Here is a 17,109-nt window from a genome sequence, read left to right as displayed (position 1 = left end):
ATATATACTTTAAACAATATTTCAAACTTAGGGATAAACAGTAGGTATCGTACACAGAATTATTTTTGTGAATACTTCCTAGTGGTAAATTGCCATTCTGTCACTCCATCTTCTAAGAATTTAGTTTATACTCCTTAGAACAAAGATATTCTCCTACACAATCACAATGAACCCTTCAGAATAAGGAAATTAGCATGATATATAACTACTCTTCAGTCCCAGATCCCAGTAATGTCTGCTGTAGTAAGGGAATCTAGGTGAGACCCATATCTTGCATTTAGTGGTCATGTCTTTAGAGCCTTTAGTTGGAGCATTCCTTAGTCTTTGACTTTCCTGACCTTACCTGCCCTTTTTGGAAAACTACAGGTCAGTTATTTCATAGGGTCTTTCAGGCTCTGTTCATCATGATTGGATTCAGGTCACACATCTTTTGCAGGCACACATGTTCTTCTTACAGCATCCTATTGGGTGGCGCGTGAATCTGATCTCCCCCATCACTGATAATTTTTACTTCCATTACTTGCCAGGCTCTTCCTATGTGAAGTTGCTCTTTTATCTCCTTTGTAATTAGTAATTATCATTATGAACCCATGGTTTCCCATTTTATTCAATGAGTTTCAGTCTATTTGTAGCATGACGCACTTCGATGCTCCTGTTGTCCACAATTTGGCCAGTGGGCACCCATTTAAGCTGGCTTCTGTGTCCTTTTGCTATGTCCCCTCACTCTGAGTACTTCCTTGCTCTTAACAATAACAATATCATCTTGTATTTTCCTTGCTCCAGCCCTGGTATCAACCGGTTTCCCAAGAAAGACTGGTTCCTTTCAGTAAAGAATAGTATTTAGAAGATGCTAAGTGAGCTTGTTGCTATGGGAGTGTTGGTGCCCCTAAGCCATCAGGGAACAGAGATGAGAAGTGTGTACAGGGTGTGTGTATGTGTGTGTTCATACCAATACGTTATTCCATTGCGACACAACAGGGATTGTTCTAATTTTCTTCCTTTCTATATTTCCAACTCTCTTTTTTGATAGTAAGAAACCTGGTTCCTGTTATCCTATTCACATAGTAATTATTTAATCAATTACTCTGAATGGAACCAATTTTCTATCAATGCTGCTGCCCTACCCTCTGTTTGGATGTCCTTCTGATCCTTACATGGCTTCCTCATCCCTCATAGAGCTGTCTACTGACCCTAGATGTGAATACTCTGCTCAGCCACCATATTGCCTGTGCTTGGTCACACTTTCTGGTAGTACCCCTCCTCATGCCACCAGGACATGCTGTACGTCCCCTGCAGGCATGCCTTCCTTATCCTTCCTGGGCTCCCACACTCTATTCCAAGGCATCCCTGTAAATGTATGTTCACCTTACCTGGTCCATCCTCTGACTCCCCTATGCCAGTACCTCATTATCCAAACCTAAACTCCACTGTTAACCCTGCTTGGGCTCTAGCCCTCCACACTGGCTCTCCCTTCCATACAAACACACTTCTCACCTTGCACTGGTTTCTGATTTGCCACACCGGGCCACTTCCATTATCATTTTCATGGTGTGAACTCCTTCCTTCTTGTTCAGGCTCCAACACCCAGTATGTGACAGCCTTGCACGGGTTGTCCCTTTTCTCTCTGCTTGGGCTGTGCATCTCCCACGGGGATGTCCACATTTGGGCATCTTACTCATCCTCTCTGGGCTCCAGCTCCACGTGTTCTCCTCTACAGATGCCCTCCTCACATTACTGAGCTCTGACACTGCAGTCATATTTTCTCTGCCTAATGGTTTTAGGACTGAACTAACCAGGAAGGGAAAGGGCACTACCTTTTTTGGAGCTTGTGTTAGATAAATGTTGGATGTTCTCATTCTATCATCTCTAGCTCTTAATATGTCTCATTGGTCTTAACTCTGATTTTTTCACTCAGCATATATTTCTTAATCACTCCTTAACTTTTTAATTCTGTGTAATTTCTTTTTTTTTTAAGGTTTTATTTATTTATTTGACAGAGAGAGAGATCACAAGTAGGCAGAGAGGCAGGCAGAGAGTAAGGGGGAAGCAGGCTCCCTGCTGAGCAGAGAACCCAATGTGAGGACCCTGAGATCCCAGGACTCTGAGACCATGACCTGAACTGAAGGCAGAGGCTTAACCCACTAAGCCACCCAGGTGCCCCCTAATTCTGTGTAATTTTTTGAGAATTATCTATTAAGTCCATTGGTTCTCTCTTCACTTGAGTCTCTTTTGATCTATTCTCTTGACATTTGTTATAGTCCAATGATTATATTTTATTTTAGAAGTAGTACTTGTTTCTTTTAAAATTCTACCTGTTTATATTTCTATAGACTTTCCTTTCTCCTAAGATTTCAAGTTTCTTCTTCTGTCTCTTTAATAGTGTTTTTTTTTAAGATTTTATTTATTTATTTGACAGAAGGAGAGAGAGAGAGCACAAACAGTGGGAGTGGCAGGCAGAGGGAGAGGGAGAAGTAGGCTCCCTGCTGAGCAGAGAGCCTGACATGAAACTTGATTCCAGGACCTGGGATCATGACTTGAGCGGAAGTCAGACGCTTAACCAACTAAGACACCCAGGTGCTCCTCTTTCATAGTTTATCACAACTTAGAATATTTGTTCTTCTTTCACAGTAAGTTTTATACTGTTCTCTTATTTATTAGTTCTGGCAGAACTGATTGTTCTGTTTGTAATGGTTTGTCATCTTCTTGAATGATTTGTAATTTATTTTTTTTTAATTTTTTTATTTATTTCTTTTCAGCATAACAGAATTCATTGTTTATGTACCACACCCAGTGCTCCATGCAATACGTGTCCTCCATAATACCCATGATCTGACTCCCCCCAACCTCCTACTCCACCCCCCAGCCCCTTCAAACCCCTCAGATTGTTTTTCAGAGTCCATAGTCTCTCATGGTTCACCTCCCCTTCCAATTTCCCTCAACTCCCTCTCCTCTCCATCTCCCCATGTCCTCCATGATATTTGTTATGCTCCACAAATAAGTGAAACCATATGAAAATTGACTCTCTCTGCTTGACTGATTTCACTCAGCATAATCTCTTCCAGTCCCGTCCATGTTGCTACAAAAGTTGGGTATTCATCCTTTCTGATGGAGGCATAATACTCCATAGTGTATATGGACCACATCTTCCTTATCCATTTGTCCGTTGAAGGGCATCTTGGTTCTTTCCACAGTTTGGCGACTGTGGCCATTGCTGCTATAAACATTGGGGTACAGATGGCCCTTCTTTTCACGACATCTGTATCTTTGGAGTAAATACCCAGTAGTGCAATGGCAGGGTCATAGGGAAGCTCTATTTTTAATTGCTTGAGGAATCTCCACACTGTTCTCCAACAACAGTGTAAGAGGGTTCCCCTTTCTCCACATCCCCTCCAACACATGTTGTTTCCTGTCTTGCTAATTTTGGCCATTCTAACTGGTGTAAGGTGGTATCTCAATGTGGTTTTAATTTGAATCTCCCCGATGGCTAGAGATGATGAACATTTTTTCATGTGTCTGATAGCCATTTGTACGTCTTCATTGGAGAAGTGTCTGTTCATGTCTTCAGCCCATTTTTTGACATGATTATCTGTTTTGTGTGTGTTGAGTTTGAGGAGTTCTTTATATATCCTGGATATCAACCTTTTGTCTGTACTGTCATTTGCAAATATCTTCTCCCATTCCATGGGTTGCCTCTTTGTTTTGTTGACTGTTTCCTTTGCTGTGCAGAAACTTTTGATCTTGATGAAGTCCCACAGGTTCATTTTTGCTTTTGTTTCCTTTGCCTTTGGAGACATATCTTGAAAGAAGTTTCTGTGGCTGATATCGAAGAGATTACTGCCTATGTTCTCCTCCAGGATTCTGATGGATTCCTATCTCATGTTGAGGTCTTTATCTGTTTCTAGTTTATCTTTGTGTATGGTGTAAGAGAATGGTCGAGTTTCATTCTTCTACACATAGCTGTCCAATTTTCCCAGCACCATTTATTGAAGAGACTGTCTTCTTTCAACTGTATATTTTTTCCTGCTTTTTCAAAGATTATTTGACCATAGAGTTGAGGGTCCATATCTGGGCTCTCTACTCTGTTCCACTGGTCTGTGTTTCTGTTTTTATGGCAGTACCATGCTGATTTGTAATTTCTTATTTCAAGCTTAATTGCCATTGGAGTTGTTTCTATGAAAACCATATTCAATCTTGGTTGTGAAAGTATCTTCCAAATGCCTTTAAAAATATTTATGAAAGTGTAATAGACATGCAGTGTATTTATATGTGTACATGTATGTATTGAAAGTGTACTGTTGTATGTGTTTTAACGGATGTGTTCATTTGTGAGACAATCACAGCAGTCAAAATAATGAACATGTCTACCATCCTCAGAAGTTTCTTTATTCTCCTTTGCGATCTCTGTGATCCCTGTCCCTTTCTCCTGTCCACAGGTAATTACTAACCTGCTTCCTGTTGTCCTAAAGTAATTTGAATTTCCTAGAATTTTATACAAATGGGGTCGTACTATATTTATTCCTTTTAGCTACTGTTTTCATTTAGTATAATTGTTTTCAGTTTCATCTATATTGTGCAAATTAAGAGTTTATTCCTTTTTATAGCTGAATTGTATCCAAATGTGTGGCTATACCACAATTTATCCATTCACCCCATGGGATGGACATGAGTTTTTTTTTTCTAGTTTTTAGCTATTGTAAATGTTATAAATATTTTATTTATAGTAAATAAATAATTTATTTTATTATATATTATATATTTTTTGTAAATAAAATATTATATATTTTATTACAAATAAAACCTTACATGTAGAAATCTTTGTATAAATATTTGCTTTCTTTTCTCTTGGGTGAGACCTAGGAGTGGATTGACTGGGTAATGTACTGAGTACATGTTTTCACTTTATGAAAAAACTGCAAAACTGTTTTTCATTGTGCATTTCCAACAGCTGTGTATGAATTCTAATCGTTTTATATTCTTAACACTTAGTATGATTTTTTAAAAAATTTGAAATTCTAGATATTTCAGTATTTAAAATATTAGAAAATATTCTAATAGGCATGTAGTTTTTTTGAGAGGTCTCCCACTGGTATCATTGACTTGAGAACAATTATTTACTTGTATTTCTGCATGTAGGGATTCTGGCAATATATAAAAATATAGAACAATATTTTTTATTCCAAACCTGTTTTGTGGTTGAGATTTGGCATATTTTTCTGGGGAGATTGGGAAATGGGCTTCCTTATCTTTCTGAGTAGTGTTGGAGTTCTTCTAGATTCCTTTTCATTGAGTAAGGAAGGCTTCGTGTCTATAAGTGGTGATTAACATGTAAACTGACTCAGCTCCTATTTCAGATTTTTCTTAGATTCGTATTGCTTGGAATTTCCTAGACCTATTTACAAGCATGGCATGAGGCAACAATTAAAATACACACACACACATGCATAAATGTGCATACACAGTATTGATTCTCTGTGTTTGAAGTAGAAGTCGAGTTATTGAAACCACCATTCTTTGGTTAGCTTAGTAATGTTAGATTAATATGTGTGGTCCTGATAGTCTGAAGTGCAAAGCTCCAAATAGTTCTCATAGAAATCTTGGTTTCGTGGTACCTGGGGACCACTTGTGTACTGAGCCAAGAAATGAAACATAGGAACTGGTACTGAATACCAAACAATGGAATGACAAATAAAATTTTGAAAGCAACCAGTTTATGGGTTAAGCTCTGCCTACATCGAATTTGGTCTAATAGTGTCAATGCATATTCGTGTGTGTGTGTGTGTGTGTGTGTGTGTGTATAATCAAACCTTATAAATAATACGTACCATAAAATTTAATAACTTATTTTGGTGTTTATCCTTTTTATGCTTCAGAACCAGAAGGCCCGTAGGATGGAAGTTTTTCATTTTGTTAACTTTCTCAAGCCAAATGTGGGAAGTAAGCTAAATGTGGGAAGTAAGCTTGGTATCTTCCCCCCTCTCTTATCTTTTGACATTTTTTTTTAAAGATTTTATTTATTTATTTGACAGACAGACATCTCACATTGGGGCAGAGAGAGAGAGAGGAGGAAGCAGGCTCCCTGCTGAGCAGAGAGCCCGATGTGGGGCTCTATCCCAGGACCCTGGGATCATGACCTGAGCCAAAGGCAGAGGCTTTAACCCACTGAGCCACCCAGGCGCCCCTCTTTTGACATTTTTAATGAGACTAAATATATACCATTAAGACATAAAAGGAAATTTAATAATCTACTCTAAAGACTTAAAGCATAATTCATCACAGAATTATTTTTATTTCAGAAAAGAATGGGGGAAATATTTAACTTAGTGTGTCACAGACTAACCCACATGTCACTAGGTATGTTTCAGATCATTGTGGGTGGGACACAGGCAAGCATTTTTTGACAGGTATGTATTCATCTTCACCCTTGTAACTAACACATGAAGGTAGTAATTTCATGAAAATTCGTGTTCAGGAAGAGATCAAATACAAACACAGGTGAAATAAAAATTATTACTAGAAGTAGTTTGGGTGGTGGGGTGTTTGGGTGGCTCAGTGAGTTGAGCCTCTACCTTTGGCTTAGGTCGTGATCTCGGGGTCCTGGGATCGAGCCCCGCATCGGGCTCTCTGCTCGGCAGGAAGCCTGCTTCTCCCTCTCTCTTTGCCTGTCTCTCTGCCTACTTGTGATCTCTCTGTCAAATAAATAAAATCTTTAAAAAAAAAAAAAAGGTAGTATGGGTGGAACAAGAGTATGGCAGATATCAGGAGAGTCCCACGTGGATCTTTCAAGACTAGGAAACATGGTTTTTATGGAAAAGATTTATTTCTTCACCACAAAGTTTACATATTTGCTACTCAGGTGAGGTGATGACATTTTTTGGGAGAGAGAGTATGCAGAGCTGTCTTCAGATTATAGTGTGTAGCTAGCTCTGTTGTTCTTGAGAGGCCTCGCTGGACTTTGGAGCAAGTCAGGACCACTTGTAGTCACAGCTGTGCATGCAGTGGGGATACTGTTCCTACCCTTGCCTTTGTCAGCATGAATAATCACAAATTGGGCTAAAAGTCATTGCCGTTGGATGGATTAACACTGGGTGTGATAATTTCAACGTCTCCTGACTGCCTTCTCCTCTAATTGGCAGGGAAGCACCCTTTTCCCCTTCTCTGAGAGGATACATCTTTTGCCTTTATATAAATGAAACAATTCTTTATTCTATAAATAGGAATCCTTCTTTCAAATTTTTCTTTGGATTGATTTCTTGTTAGCATCTCCTGGTAATACATGAAAAATACACTGAAACCATGACACAAAGTTTAAGTATACAATATACATATGTGGCTGTGTGCTTTTAAAAAATAAGTAATGGTAATTTTAAACATAATCAACCATATAAAACCATATAAAATGGAAAAATTTCCCCCCAAATCTATAGCTAGATTTAAAAGTCCCAGTAAAGTTTTGTAAACAAAATCATACAAATAAAAGGGCAAGCCTGGCTCATTCCTATGGTCCTTTCACGGAGCTTGATTTCCCAGCGTTTAGATCTTGGAAGATCTATCTGTGACATGATCAGTCCCCCCACATTTATGAATGATGTCCACTTTCTTCTCTGTTCTTTTCTGTGTCCACTTTCTTCTTTGTTCAGGATCCTCTCAGCATGAGGTCCTCATTGCAGGCAGTAGCGCTCTGGGGGAAGAAGGCTCCTCCGCACAGCATCACTGCCATCATGATCACTGATGACCAGCAAACCATTGTGACTGGAAGTCAAGAAGGTCAGCTCTGCCTCTGGAATCTCTCACCTGAGCTAAAGGTTAGTGAAAATGATTCATACCGAAGCAGACAGCACTCACAAAATAAGCACGACTTGGTTCTACTTGCCATGATGGTGGGAGTTTTGCATGATTGTTAAAAAGGTACTCACTGAAGCAATAAATTGGTTTTACTTCTGAATCTGGAGAAAATGAAGTACTATATGATGGATCAAGATCATATTTAAAAATCAGATTATGAATATTGCTAATCTTAGCTACCAACTAAGTGTTATCACCTTTTAAGCTATGCTGAGTTTTACCATTTTACATCCTGAATTATATGTTTAAGTAACTGAACTACAGACATGTAAGTATAATTCTAAAAATTATGGCTCATTAATCTAAACAAAGGGCACCCTTGAAAACTGCTATTAGCTAAATGAGTAATATCTTAATTATCTGGGTGTTTCTGTCAGTTTGGCCTTCTTGCTATTCTTTTGGTCTCTGCTTGCACGTGATTTTTAAAGATCACATCAAAAAGCTCTAAATCCAATTTACTATTGTCGTCTTCCTATCTCAGAACCTGACCTCACCTAGGATTTGGCCCATTGATTAGCAATTACTTGTCCCTGTCCCAAGTCATAAACATTTAACATATTGGAATAGATATTTGCTTAGTGCTAGCAGCCTCTGGACCCAATTTGAACATTTAAACTAATGATGTACTTAAAGTATACTGCCCTCATTAAGAAGCCTTTTAAAGATCAAAGACTATTTTTAGCCTTTAAAGTTTGTCACTTTAAAACCTAAATTAACAATTAATTGTAATTCTATTTTATAGTGTAATTAATTAACATCTCCCATCACAGAAGAGTTACACTACAGGACTGCCAAGAACTGCCTAGCAGACTGGCTCAGCTCAGTGTTTATGAACATTCCTGAAAGAAGGCACTGGTATTATTGCAAGAGCTGAGCTTTGAAAAGTGGCCCTCACATTTATTATCTCTCAGAGTTTAAACTCAGGCTTCTAAATGGCTTAAGTGGTCTTGCTACTCTTTTTAATGTTTCAAATATGTGTTTTCCCAGCTGGACTAGTTGTATTATACTATGTAGGTTGCAATAAGCTTAAGAAATTTGGAATCCTAGCATCTGTGTATCTTTTTACATATGTTCCTACTGTTTATTCGCATTTGTTCAACATGCATTTATTGACCAAATATTATATTGTTCAACATGCATTTATTGACCAAATATTATAAGTTAAGGCAGAATTCTAGGTACCTGCATTCAAACACAGATGAGAAGACTTGGTCCTGGCTGTCCCAAGGACTGCACCATAGTAGAGGAAGGGCATAGGCTGATGCAGTGCACTGATCATACAAGGTATTCCGAGTACCTGAGGTGCTGAGGGATTTAGATTAAAAAACAAAAGAATTAACTAGCAAGAGCTAATGCCACATGCTAATTAAAAGCAGTGACAGTATCAAGGGATTTTGAGATGATTTATGCAAGGAGATGACATAATCTTATATTAGTATATTTGTGACTGAGACTATCATTTGGTATTAATGTTAAGGGCTTACCGAAGGGAGGGGGAGAAGAGATAAGGGCCGGTGACTATGGTAGGAGCTTCTACATTAGTTTAGTCAGGAAAGATTTTGAGTACGAACCAAATCATTGACAGAAGGGGTGAAAAGGAGATGAAAAATTAAAAGATGTTAAGAAGAAAGTATGTATAGAACTGAGCAACTGATTGGAGTATGGGTAGAGGGGCAGGAATAGTGAAGGATACCTTACAGATTTGGGGTTTGGGTGATGGATGAGGCTGGTGGTATGATGGTGTCACGATCTGTAGAAGTAATAGAGGTGACTAGGGAAAAGACTAGGAAGGGAAAAGAGGTGATTTAAGTTCTGGACATCTCAGAGTACCCAAGTATTTATCAGGGGATTGGGAACACAATCTCATTTTTTCCCTGTCCATGGGGCGTGGGACTGCAGGCTGCAAGGGAGTGGAGCATAAGCTTCTCATCAATGCCCAGTGTTATGCACGCTGCTTCCAGGCTCAGGCTCTGACACCCCAAAGACCTCTCAGTAAGGTCTGCCAGTGAGGAGCTTCTCCAAGTTTCAAGATAGGAACTACCTCACTTGTCTTTCTTGGTATTGATTGCTAGTATTTCTAACACCTTTAAGCATAGCAAAAGCTGAGCTGAATAACCTCCCAGATATATTCCCTTAGTATTGCTATGTTCTGTCTTTCTTCCTATTTAATACTCAGAGGGAAACACAACAATGGCAAGATGAAGAATAGCAAGAAGAGCAATATTGTGCACAGGAAAAGAATGGAGAGCTTGGTCAATTCTAACTTTGATATTTACCAAACTTTCCTATGGAGCAAATGACATATTATTTGAGCCTCAGTTTCTTCATCTGTGTAATAGGCATTAAACCCTGTTCACGGTTGCACCAGTGCCTGGAGATGGTAAATGCTCATCAAGTTGCATGCTCCCATTTGTGCTATTGGAAGTTCCTGAAGTAGTGGTGGTGGGGGGTGGGGATGAGTCATAGAGGTAGAGCCATTGAATAGAGATAAAGATCTGGATCTCATCATGACTTCATGACAGCGAGTAGGTGTGATTATGGATTTTTTTGTTTTCTTTATTCCTTCCAGCAGTTCCAAAATATGATAAAATGAAGAGATTATAATGAATTGTCACAGTTTATTTAAGTACATGTAGGGATTTAGTAGTAGAATGAGGATTCCATTTGCAAAGCAATGGAGTACCATTATGATATTTTGTCCATAGCACATTTTCTCCAGGGGAAGACATCTGCTTGATTAGCCCTGACTTCTTTCTTAATTTTGCCTGTAATATATGGAAAGGTATTAAATTAATAGGGGTATATATTTCATAATGTAATGTTGAGGAAAGATAGTATGTTGTTTCCTGAGATGGAACCATCTGGATTTCCCAGAAAAAAGGTAGAATAAGGTAAATGGTTCTAATTAACCACAAAACTTCTTTGTAGCACTGGAAATTTAGTCTAACAACAGATCTTTAGAGAAGCATTTCTGATTGTGATAGAAATAAGATGAAGGCAGAGAATGATTATAATTTGTCCTCATCGGTGTGACTTGATTATCATGTATGGATATGTTTGCATAGTTCAGAAAAAGCATAATGCATATTAGTTCATTTGAAAATAGATTTTTATTACCTTCAAGACAAGTTTTATTACTTATAAATTGTCTATTCATTCAAATTAAATTTTTTAAAAAGATTTTATTTATTTATTTGACAGAGATCATAAGTAGGCAGAGAGGCAGGCAGAGAGAGAGGTGGTGAAGCAGGCTCCCCACTGAGCGAAGAGCCTGATGGAGAGCTCGATCCCAGGACCTCGGGATCATGACCTGAGCTGAAGGCAGAGGCTTTAACCTACTGAGCCACCCAGGTGCCCCTCAAATTAAATTTTTAGTCCCTATTGACAACCTCTCCTCCATTTGAGGGGATCCTGCTTGTCTTTTGTTTTATAGTTTGATTTTCATAATCTTGTTTTATAAAATAATGAGCAATACACGTCTTTCACACATGAGATAATGGAAGAATTAGCCCTTAGTGCCATATTTTTAAATTCATGTACAGGAGAAAGACATTGGCATTTTCAGTAAGTTTAGTTAAAATTTTATTTTTAATGTGGAAAAATTAATTTTTACTATTTCTGAAGCAGGAAGCCAAATAAGGTCACTATAAGGTTATAATGGTTACCAAAAAGGTAATTTTTCCTTGTATTATTTTGTAAATTCATTTCTGAATTCTGAAATTTGCTCATTAATATGCTACTATCCATTGAGGCACATTTTGTGCATGATAAACATCAACACTGACTTATTTGTATTCAAAACCTAAATGTTGTAAAACAGGTCTGGTGATTATTTAGGTTTCATGGTGGATACAAAACCAAAACCAAAAGCAAGAAAAATGTGTACAGCATGTCTTCTGTATCTAGATGTTCATTACGTTTTTTTCTTTTTTTTTAATTTATTTGAGAGAGAGAGAGAGAGAAAGCGAGCATCAGTGGTGGGGAGAGGCCACGGAAGAGGGAGAATCAGACTCCCCCTGAGCCAGGAGCCAGATGCCAGGACCCCAAGACCATGACCTGAGCTGAAGGCAGACACTTAACCAACTGAGCCACGCAAGCGCCCCTGTATCTATATGGTTATTATTCTGTGAATTTTGATATGGCATAGATAGTTTTTCTGAAAGCTACGTAGAGCAAAAACATAATGGAATAGGATTTTCTAATAAGAATTATAAATACTACATAATGTGATGTTTGTTTTCTTCAAAAATTTATAGCTGTTTAAAAGCTTATCCTCGTCATTTTCAGATTTCAGCTAAAGAACTTCTGTTTGGTCATTCGGCTTCAGTAACATGTTTGGCAAGAGCGAGGGATTTCTCGAAACAGCCCTATATTGTTAGCGCTGCTGAAAATGGGTACGTAAGATGTGCGCAACTTGGTGACCATCTCTGTTGCCTCTCCCTTTTTAAAACCAATGATGGGGTACAGAATTCTGGGGCTGAAGGAAATCTTAGTGATTATCATGTTCCTTTTAAGTAGAGGAAAATTAGGACTGTGGATGGTAGAGTAATTTGTATGATGATCCCAAGGAATGTGATCAGTGCTATGTCTCCCAATTTTACCCTTTTTTTTTTCCTTGCTGGATTAAGACCATAAACACACCAACTGTGTATTGGGGCTTGTGTCAGCCTCACTTTGTAAGGCTTATGACAAATGCCGCCTGTTGTAGAATTGAAAACGGAAAATTCTAGGCGCTTGTCTTTTTTCATGTAATAACTCACTTTGAGCTCTTCAGCAAACCTATCCAAGCCTTCATTGTTGTAAGACAACTCAGCAGTTATAATCTTCATATTATACACTTGTCTGATATCATTATCGGAGAAACAGAGGAGAGGGCTCAAAGGTAAGAGGGATGGCAGGGGGTGGCAGAGAGAAGGGAAAACATAGGCTGTGATTTGGACGCAGTTTCATGGAAGCAAGGTTTATTCCAATGAAATAGGACTAAACTGTAAGAAAAAGCCTGGCCGATGGAAGAACTACTATGAACCAGACTGTGCTGATGAGTTCTTTGCCAAAGGAGACTCAGGAATGCGGAATTGATGCGGCGTGCATTTGTGAATCAGGGATTGGATTACTGGTTGAAACAAGAGAACCTCCTCCTTTTTTTTTTTTGTTTTTAACCTGAGGAGAAACTACCTGGCCCTGAACTCTGAGAACCAAAAGGATAATGAGTGTCCAACCTGGAGAAACTGAATAGTTTAACAAAATGCTAATGAAATGGATATCAAAGAGGTACCTATTCTCATGGCTTTCAGCAAAGCCATCATTGTTAAACTTAGAGAGACTGTACTGTGGATGAGGCTAGAGTGAGATGCCCTGGTACATTCTTTTCTTAACAATTGCTAGGTGTGCTGGGGGTGCTGTAGCTCTTGCTACACAAGCTGAGATATTTACTGCCAGTCTAGAGAATTTGGAAGATGGTGATTTTTTTTTTTTCCCTGAGACTACCTGGAGAACTGAGCAAAATTAATTGCTAAATGAGAAGTAGCTCTGGAAAGTAACTGAATTCCAGCCTGAGGATTTTACCCATGGTAGTGTAGCTCCGAGGTTAATGGACATGTTCTTGATGATCAATGAATTAAACTGTATGACCCTGCATATATGATTATTAAAGAGCCAAGGAGTCTAGTTTGAATTCTGATGATTTGAATTTTCTAGAATTCTGTTCCTTCAAGATGCAAAACTTGCCCTGCATCTGTAAGATACTTTTAAGGCAACATCTACATTTTAGCTACTGCGTATTTAACAGATCCTAGTTTAGTCTACTGGAAGTTATTAAACTTACTAGGCTTGGTCCATTATGTCCCAAATAATAATTATTTTTTAGCTTTGAAAAGACTCAGGAAGTGACTGTAGACTTAGCATTTCTGCTTCTAAAATGTTCAGAGGAGACCCAAAATTACTGTGATTCAGGTTTTCTTTTTTTTTTTAAGATTTTATTTATTTATTTGACAGACCGAGACCACAAGTAGGCAGAGAGGCAGGCAGAGAGAGAGGGGAAGCAGGCTCCCTGCTGAGCAGAGAGCCTGATGTGGGGCCTGATCCCAGGACCCCGAGATCATGACCTGAGCCAAAGACAGAGGCTCAACCCACTGAGCCATCCAGACGCCCCTCAGGTTTTCATTTTTTTTCTCTAAGTATTAGTTCATCAGTAGGCATAAGTCATAAATTCAGGAATCCCAGTGAATTCCAGGATGACTGAAAGGAAATGCATACCTGGAAACCTGAGGTTGAAGCAACAGAACACCAAAGAAAAAGAAGATCCTGAAAGTGGTTAGTGGGGAAAAGCAGATTATTTATAATGGAATGTAATTAAGCTGCCTCCTCAGCAGTAAAATGAAAACTGGACAGCAATGAAGTATTTTCAAAAAGTTGAGAGAAAATATCTGCCAACTTAGAATTGCATGTCTAACAAAAATATGTTCCTAAAAACAAGGTCAAAATAATAATGTTTAAGACAAACACTGAGAATGCTCAGTCCCAATAGATACTCTATTAGCAGCAGAATTCTGAATGATATTCTTCAGTAAGAAAAGCAGTGATTTGAGAAGGAAGAGCAGAGATGGAAAAAGGAATATTGAACAAAACCAACACATTTTTAGAAAGTGTAAATAAATACAGACTAGTAGGCAACAAGGTTTATATTTCTCCCATGCCCTGCTCCCATACATATACACACAATCCTCGTCAGCAATTGCATAGGATAGGGTAGTGACTAGATTCCACATGTTCTGGTGTTCTCGAGGTGGGTAAAGCTGTTAATTAACTTTAGACTTTAAGCTTGATGTACACGTTGCTATTTCCAGGGTAGCTGCTAAAAGAACAGAGAGAAGAAATAAAAATAACAGAAATAGAATACAGAACTTCCAACTTGGAAAAGAAAAAAGATAATGTTATTTAATCCAAAGGAGACAAAAATAAATGGGGTAAATGGAAAGTGCAAAATAAGGTAGTTGAGGTAAACCTGACTAAACCCATAATCTTCCCAATTATGTAGAGGGACTGAGCCCTCTAGTTAAATCGCAAAGATTGTCATACAATTTAAAAAACAAAAACAGCAGAAGGACATAAAAAGGTTAAAAGTAAATGGATGGAAAAAGATTTATCAGATGAATACTGACCAAAATAATGTTGATATAGCTGTATAAATATTTTATATTAATAAATACACATAGTTAATAAAACCTTAAGGCACAAAAGCCTTGGCATTGATAAAGAGGGTTATTACTTATTAATAAAACTTTCAATCAGCAGCAGGAGATGAGACCAGAGAGTTAGGCAGGCACCCAGTCTCAGAGTCTTCTAGAACAGTGTTCCTCCAACCTGAGCTTGCATCAGGACCACCTATAGAGCTTGTGCGAACACAGATTTCTGGGCCCCACTCCCAGAGGTATTGGTTCAGTAGATCCTGGTTGGGTTTAAGAACTTGCATTTCTAACACACTCCTTGACAAAGCTGAGACTGATTGTTCAGAGAACATACCTGGGGTAGTGAGTATCCTACAATGGGGGCCGGGAGAGAAAGTGTGATGTGAAGAATGACTTGGGAAACTTATTGGTGATGATACCAGTTATGAGGATAGGAAACTAAGGCGGACAGGTGTTAGGCTTTATTATGAATATGAGGAGTGTGGAGACTCCCACATCATCCACACAGAGAGATATCTAATAGCTAGTTACATATGGAAGTCTAGAGCTCAGTGAACAGGTCTGGGCTTCCAACATCACATACATGGTACCTGAAGTGATGGATAATTCACTCAGAGGGAGTGTGGAATATGAGAATGTAAGAAAGCCTAAGACGAAAATCTTAAGGAAAACCAGCATTGAAAGAAGCAGAAGAATGGAGCCTGAGAAGGCTGATGAAATCCCAAAAGTATAATTGAAGATCGGAGAAAAGAGAGTTTGAAGAATACAAGGGACATGGAATTAAAGATGACAAACTATGTTTATCCTCTCTCCTTCTAGATATTGCATTAAAATAGAAATCATAACAGTTTTCATAAGCATACAAATATAAGAATAGGAAGGGGGCCAAGAGGAAATAGTGTATTTCTGAAAGTAGAAAAATGGACGGAAGAATGGTGACTGATCTGTTTATCCACTGGATTAATTTTTTATTGAGGTGCCAAGGTGGGGATGTAGAATTGAATAAGGGGGAAAAAAAGGGAATTGAATAAGGGGAAATTTAGTGGAATTTTAAAATTTTGTAACTCTATATGTTGTAGGTATTTTCTCCTGTGTTCTTAAGGAAATTAAAAAATCAAGAATTTAAGAATTTTGGAAATTGTTAAAATTTTTTATAATTAAGGGTGACAATCTCTGTAGAAATGTTGGGAATAGCATTTCAAAAGGAAAAGAAGAATGTACATTTTAATAGTCAACTTTCCTGTGTTCTTATTAAGTATGTATCTTGTACAGTTTCAGCTAAAATGTCAGTGCTACTTTTGATATACAACACATTTGCTTTCTTTCCTTAAAAAGAATTGATAGGCAGAATCAGTTTTTGCTTTTTGTATTTCTTTGTCTTTTCTTTTCTTTTCTTTTCTTTCTTTCTTTCTTTCTTTCTTTCTTTACTTTAAGATAGAAAATAAGATGATAAGAAAACAAATAGGGAAAACATTAGAATCCAAGAGAATTTAGAAACATAAGCATCACCAAGAGAGCTTTTACTGATGCCCAGGCTCCAACCTTTGAAAATGTGATTTAATTAGCAGGACTTAATGTCTGGGTTGGGTCCCAGATGTCAGTATTTTTCAAAAGTTCACAGATAATTCTCATGTATAGCCAGTTTAGAACCACTGGTTTAGAGATAGACTTATCTAGCTAACCAACCAAGAGCTTTGCAAAACCCATATCCCATATCCCAGGACCCTAACACAGAGCTGTGGAATTAATCTTTCTATGGACTATTTTTGAAATACACACAGGTGATACACAGCTAGAGTTGAGAATCATGCTAATAAACTCCAATTCCTTGTGAAGCTAAAATTTTATATTAAGAGCAAATTAAGGTTCTATTTTTTTTTACCTTTGACACTATTTTCTTAACTTTGAGATATAGTATTTCAATTTCTACGTCTTCCCAGTTTTATTTTTTATACACACACACACACACACACACACACACACACACATGTCCCCCTTGTTTTATTGAGTTTTCATATTACCTCAAATCCTTTTTTGGAATACGGTCAGATATAAACAGAGAAAAAAAATTATGAATACT

The 17,109-nt window shown here is 37.9% G+C and overlaps 1 protein-coding gene across 5 annotated transcripts in view; it reads left to right on the top strand.

Annotated features, from left to right (window-relative positions):
• WDR72 (WD repeat domain 72) overlaps positions 1-17,109 on the top strand; it is a 215,771-nt gene that overhangs the window by 23,923 nt on the left and 174,739 nt on the right. For all 5 annotated transcript variants that reach the window (XM_032343781.1, XM_032343782.1, XM_032343777.1 and 2 more), the window contains 2 exons: positions 7,638-7,802; positions 12,130-12,236. In XM_032343781.1, the coding sequence (XP_032199672.1) occupies positions 7,650-7,802; positions 12,130-12,236 (260 nt within the window). In that variant the 5' untranslated portion in view covers positions 7,638-7,649. The remainder of the gene's footprint in view (positions 1-7,637; positions 7,803-12,129; positions 12,237-17,109) is intronic.

Source organism: Mustela erminea, chromosome 5 (genome assembly GCF_009829155.1).
Source record: "Mustela erminea isolate mMusErm1 chromosome 5, mMusErm1.Pri, whole genome shotgun sequence".
Taxonomy (NCBI): Eukaryota; Metazoa; Chordata; class Mammalia; order Carnivora; family Mustelidae; genus Mustela; species Mustela erminea.
The sequence above is the reverse complement of the archived record's forward strand: the minus strand, read 5'-3'. Positions and strand labels throughout refer to the sequence as shown.